Source organism: Trachymyrmex septentrionalis, unplaced genomic scaffold (assembly GCF_001594115.1).
Source record: "Trachymyrmex septentrionalis isolate Tsep2-gDNA-1 unplaced genomic scaffold, Tsep1.0 scaffold8, whole genome shotgun sequence".
Lineage (NCBI taxonomy): Eukaryota > Metazoa > Arthropoda > Insecta > Hymenoptera > Formicidae > Trachymyrmex > Trachymyrmex septentrionalis.
In genome coordinates this window covers 3,803,340-3,809,933 of record NW_017305987.1, presented here as the reverse complement: position 1 = coordinate 3,809,933, position 6,594 = coordinate 3,803,340, and the positions used below count along the sequence as shown (strand labels likewise).

General features: G+C 33.6%; 1 protein-coding gene across 3 annotated transcripts in view; it reads left to right on the top strand.

Annotated features, from left to right (window-relative positions):
• LOC108754545 (aryl hydrocarbon receptor nuclear translocator-like protein 1) overlaps positions 1-6,594 on the top strand; it is a 29,017-nt gene that overhangs the window by 20,442 nt on the left and 1,981 nt on the right. For 2 of the 3 annotated variants that reach the window (XM_018496945.1, XM_018496948.1), the window contains exons 6-13: positions 357-449; positions 1,941-2,058; positions 3,256-3,438; positions 4,790-5,036; positions 5,480-5,618; positions 5,837-5,955; positions 6,027-6,103; positions 6,194-6,354. In XM_018496945.1, the coding sequence (XP_018352447.1) occupies positions 357-449; positions 1,941-2,058; positions 3,256-3,438; positions 4,790-5,036; positions 5,480-5,618; positions 5,837-5,955; positions 6,027-6,103; positions 6,194-6,354 (1,137 nt within the window). The remainder of the gene's footprint in view (positions 1-356; positions 450-1,940; positions 2,059-3,255; positions 3,439-4,789; positions 5,037-5,479; positions 5,619-5,836; positions 5,956-6,026; positions 6,104-6,193; positions 6,355-6,594) is intronic. The other variant, XM_018496946.1, reaches the window with a different exon arrangement.

Sequence of the window (6,594 nt, the reverse complement as noted above, 5' to 3'; positions counted from 1 at the left end):
CACACACACACACACACACACACACACACACACACACACACACACACACACACACACAACAGGTTAACTTGACTAACTTTACTAACTTTACTAACAATAAGTTAGAATGAGAATAACGTATATAAAAAGAGACAGTATACCTATATATTTTTCTTTCTCACTCTTGTTTTATAAAAATTGTTAGTTGATTAGATCCTGTTATAGAGTCTCTATCCTATCCTATTCCCCATTTTTTTTCCTTCCTTCCTTATCCCTTTATTCTTCAAAAATCAAGATTCAAAGAAGTATGACCTCTTCGGCTGTAATTAACGGTTTGTTCTCCACAGCGTAATGGAAAGCAGCTTGCCTTGTTCCAGGCTGCAGAGGGCTTCGTCTTTGTGGTTGGCTGCGATCGCGGGAGAATTCTCTACGTGTCCGAGTCCGTCTCGCAGACTCTTAATTATTCTCAGGTATCGAATTATGTCACTATATCGAATTACTCTCCAAATTCCATCTCCATTTCTATTATACACGAGATCTATCAGTACGAGGAATATCGCGAAAGCGTATGTACAGCATCACGCATAAGAATCTCCGTTCAATGACTAATTAATCGTAATGTTCGTGCTACCATTAGCCTCTGTCTGAGTAACGTCTGCTGCGTATTCATCTCATTGGCTATAAATTATATCTTGAAATGGGTATTTATGCAGTCTATGTTTGATTGGCAGTGATCATTATCATCGCTATTACTATCATGTCAAGATTATTTATAATTTGTGAATTTATCAATTTTTCATCATTTTAACATTTCTGCCACGATTTAGATATAATAATTTAACAAATTCAACTAGATGCACTGATGCTTATTAATATAATTGTTATGAACAACAAGCTCATGTAAGATAGTCATTAATGAGGTAAGCAATATTTTGAAGACTTTTCTTATATAGCGAATTCGATTTGATGCATTACTGGTGCATATTAAAGCTGTTATACGTTATATATTTATTTATATCTTCTTTTTATTTAAATTGAACTTTAATAAAGTTGTTATTATTATATAATTTATACATTATATTCTCTGGCGTTTTCATTGCTTTAGATATAGTGTTGATGTAATGTTTATTCTCACTATTTTTATAGATTTTAACGAGAATTTTTGAATTTACGATGCTTGTGAATAATTTGCGCCATGTGGACTTTTATTATTTTGACATCTAACATATACGCTATATTGTTGTCGACATAATATTACATTCATGATGACAGGATGCGAGTTTAGATAGCTATTTGTTTTTTTATATTATTTTATTATTAGTTGGCCCGTTTAATTTAAGTACATTAATTTAGTTTATCTGTTCTATTTAATTATGTTTATATGTAACATTGAGGATGACTCGATCGAACTCGAAACGACGTCTGTTATTTGTTATTTGCTTTAGATCATGATAATTATATTTGTTTCCTATATTTACACATTTACTTTGTTGTTTTTTGGTTCATAGCCTTTCTGAACACTTATTTTTAATTTATATACAATATTTATATTAAATAGACGTTTTTATCGATTTTTACGATACTTTGATATATATCAGTATGCATTAATGTATCTAACCGAATTTGCTATTAGATTCTGTTTCGAAATAATACAACGGCCATAGAAACTGTGCAAGCATTTAAAACGTTGACATTTAATTGTTTCAAAGAAGAGCACTCCCTTCAGAAGTCGATATATATATTACGAATTAAAAATAGATATTAAACAACATAAAGCTAAAGTTTTAATGTTACTAATTCTTCATTACATTCTCAGTGTTTAGGATATCCCAATTTTATAAATCCGCTAATACCCCATATAATATACGATTACTATCTATACACATTATAATTATAGTCGACTTGTATCGTTTTGAATTTTTACTGAATTACAAACTTTAAGGATCTTAATGCCATCACAGGGTGACTTGTTGGGTCAAAGCTGGTTCGATATCCTACATCCTAAGGATGTTGCGAAGGTAAAGGAGCAACTCTCATCCTCCGATCTCAGTCCGAGGGAACGACTGATCGACGCAAAAAGTGAGTATCAGCTGTATTACGACCGTTATTAAACGCAAATATTGCTTTTTCACATTACTGCTGCATTTCTAGTGCGTTTGGTTTCACGTATGATGTATCATTTTATTCTTTTTTAATATGAACAATAAAGATAAAATGATACATCATGCGCATTATATTATTTATATTTATTGAAACGGAACGCACTCTAGATTTCGACTTGGCGCGCGCCGACCCAGCCGCGTGCGGGGCATTAATTTCTCCGGTCATGAGAAAAGGCTTTCCGCCTTCAAAGCTATTAATTATAGCACCTTTCGACGTTGCCTCATGTTCGACGCGTCGATCATTGCGAACGCAAATTTGTTGCCGTGCGCATCTCTTCCACCACCTTTACCCGATAAATGTCAGTCGCTCGGCAGCATTTGCTCGCGTAAGCTTTGTCGATAAACATCTTAGAATTAGCGTGCCTACCAGATAAGAATATTGCGAAAGATCCACGCCGAATGAGGAAAGGAGACGAAGAGTTGCCGAACGAGTCTAATGCCAGGATTCCTCGAATGTTGCATCGCGACGCGATCTGCATGTAAAGCGTTTGGATCGTCAAAGTATATGTTTAAGACGCTAGTAAATGCGACATTAATACTATATAATGAATGTTTTTTGCGATAGAGATGTGAGAGAGATGTGGGAAATAAAGATATAAAAGAGAGAAATATTAAGTAGAAATAAAAAAGGGAAGAAAAAAGGAGATAGAATGCAAGGATATAGACGAAAAGAATAGTTTTGTTAAATTATCTAAAAGTTTAGTAGATATATATTTGAAAATAATTTTGTTTGAACTGTCAAAATAATTATATATGAAGAACGTTCAAACTGGTTGCTAAAATGTTAATCCTGCAAACACAATAGAAGTAGTAAACCTTAAGCCTTAAGGAATTGATCAATCATAATTGATTATTCTTTTCACATTCGACTGTGATTGATCATTGTCTTAAAACTTAAAGCTCATTACACCTTTTGTGTTTAAAAGGTAAAACTTTTGAACACTGCGTTATCATCAACTTTTAAGCGTTCTATATTTTTGATGGTCTAAGAAAATTATTTTCAGATCTGTATCTAGCTAAATTTTCAGATACTTTAATAAAACCATTCTTTCCGGTATGAATAGAATTATTAATCATCCGTTGATGGACTGTTGCTAATTTCGTAATTTTTCAGCCATGCTACCGGTGAAAACCGACGTGCCCCAAGGTGTGTCACGACTTTGCCCCGGAGCGCGTAGATCTTTCTTCTGTCGGATGAAACGTAAAGTCGACGGGGTCCGTTGCGGTGAGATGCAAGTGAAGGAGGAAGCCAACGCCACCGCTGGCTGCCATAGGAGAAAGAAGCAACAAAACGTAGGTGAGTGCGGCTAATTACCCAAAAATCATAATTCATTCGGCAATGCGGAAAAATCGATAACTCGAATCGATCATCATACGTGAAAAGAGCACGTTTAAATAAATCTATTGAGGCATCACAAGTGTTTTTTCTTAACTAGAGGAAGAACTTTTATTGTTGATTAATGAATATACAGAAAAAATGATTTTACTAAAAGATCTAAAATTCTATTGAATACAGATCTAAAAGGAAATTTGTTGTACATCAAAATAATTTTGTGGAAATTCAAACTGGTTGCAAGAATATTAAAATTTTTTTGTATTGCTTATCGTTTTTTAATTTGCAATATAATTATTTTGCAAATTATTTTGCACAGTTTATAAAACTGAGAAAATATATTTACCAAAATTTGTATGTTAGTATTAGTAAGAATTAATTTTATAAGATCTGCTTTGACCGAAAATAGAATTATTTCTCTTAATAATTATTTTATAATTCAATAAAATTATTTTTCATATCTGTATCCAACAAAATTTTAAATCTTTCAATAAAATCGTTTTTTTTTTGTATATTTTATTTTTTTTTGTACAAAAAAATGATAACATAAATGTATTGTCCGAATATCGTGATCATCACATATTTTTTTAAATGAACACAATACTTTTTTCTAAAAAAAAAAAAATAATTCTAAGTCGTGTCCTTTGTCCAATGACGGATTCAATTTTCTTTCAAGAAGCAAAGCTCCTTGCAGTGCGAAAAAATATGACCGTGACGATTCAGGGTGTTTATATCGGGGATGCAAACGCGTCTTTTGGAGAGTCACACGCACGATCGGAGACACGGCACGAAAATTTGTCGCATGGCTCGTCAAAGGTGAAAAATAGAAACCGTATACAATATCGCAGCAAAACGCCGGTGAAAGGATCGCCGATATATCCTCATCAAATATCTCACCGGCAATCGTAAAGTCCCGATACTTTCCCCTTACTCGTTCTCTACAATTTCGTCTCATTCGTCTTATCGTCTCTTCACTTTCTATACGTGTAAAATATAATAATATAAAATGTAATGTAAAATTAATTATATACACTACGATTTATAAATTCGAGATTTCTTGCATTTCAAAAAAAATTATATAAGTATTTCAGTGAAAAAAAATTGTAGAGAAATTTTCAAAAATATATTTTAAAAAGAAGATATATAGCTGTAAATTTATTTTTTTTTAATTTTAGAACTTTTTCTTAACTTTTCGTGATGAGAAAATTGCAAGTGTTCCTGAATTTGTATAAACGGTAGTGTAATTTGTATTATTTATAAAGTTTGTGAATTCAATCTCAATCGGCGAGTCTGCACAGAGACGCGTCTTTTTTAGATTGGAAGTATTGCGTGATTCAGTGCACGGGCTATCTGAAATCCTGGGCTCCCGCAAAGATTGGTCTCGAGGAACAGGAGGGCGATGCCGACGGCGAAGCGTGTAATTTGTCCTGCTTGGTAGCGGTCGGCCGAATCCAAACGGCGATATCGACGGCCGTGTTGCCGTCGAGAAAACCCCATTCGAGACCCATACAATTCGTCTCGCGACACGCAATGGATGGCAAATTTCTGTTCGTGGACCAAAGGTATATCAAGATTGTTATTGGATCGTTAAAAACGATTAGCAAACGGTAGATAGAAGACGTTAGCGAAATATTTGTAGTAATTGCGATATACAATATATTATAATGGAAATACATTATATGTAATTTAAATATAATAAATTGAAAAGAGGAAATTTGTGCTATTCTTGGCTCTCTTCTTTAAAATATACAATAACAAACATGTTTCATAAATTTTTATTTATTCGCATATATTGTTATATTTATTTCTGCTTATATTATATAATTTCTAAAAAAGCTGCTAAAACTATAATTAAAAGCGATCAATTTATTAATTGTTTATTATTCAGCCTTATCTATAATTAAAAAATATGCATTATAAAAAAAGACACACATAAATTTTGGAATATCGATAAATGATATGGACGTCTTGTATATATTAGAGAATTATCTTTTTCCTCATATAGAGCTACTCCAGTATTGGGCTTTCTACCTCAGGAACTGCTGGGCACCAGTATGTACGAATATTATCACCACGATGACATTCCTCACCTGGCAGAATCTCACAAAGCTGTGTTGCAAACTTCCGAACGCGTTACCACACAGGTAATTAACTGTTCAACGTTATCACTTCGCAATTGTTCTTCGTTATGATAATCGGATTTTAAAAAAATTGTAAAATCTCTTAGAATTATTAATACTCGTACGATATGCAAAGTCCCTCGTCGAGAACGCAAAGCGACTTGATTGACGATTAACGTAAAGAGAGATCTTTATTGCTTGCGATAACGATTTCGCGTTTTGATCTCATATGGTTTTCACAGATCTACAGGTTCAGGAGCAAGGACGCAAACTTCGTGCGGTTGCAATCTGAGTGGAAGTCCTTCAGGAATCCATGGACTAAAGACATCGAGTATCTAATCGCTAAGAATTCCGCTATTTTGTAAGCAACGATCGACATTCTACGCGTCGTTTGCGATATTATCGTATAAAGAGTTCTGTATTTTTTTTCAGCTGCGATACACGTCCAGGTGGAAATAACAGATCTGAGGACTCGAGCGTGCAAGACAACTATGATTATTTCACACAAAGTAAGTGCGATTTGAAGCGCGCGTTTATACGACAATCGTGATTTGTCGAATTGATTAATTGAAGGTTCGTGCTTAATTTGTCGTAAGCAGGTAACGGTGGATTAGAAAGACTGATCTCGAGCCACGTGGAAGTAAGTAAGATCGGCCGGCAAATAGCGGAAGAGGTACTGGATCTACAAAGACGCGGAGAAGACTCCTCCTCGGATAGTAGTCCTGACCCAGCGACAGAAACCGGTTTATTGAACACCGAGGTAAATATATTTAAATTCGATAGAAAAAACAAAGGAAGAAAACAAGCAAACGAGCAATTTATTAATATAAAACTGTTTTATATTAATAAATTATCTTTTTCCTTTACTCATTTATATTTTCCTTTGTTTTTTTATCGTTTAAAGTATAATGAATTTAAAACTGATTACTGATTGTCTGAATTTAGCTTTGACTAACTAACTGGTTTTTAATTATTTATCTTTGATTAAAGTCGCAAATGG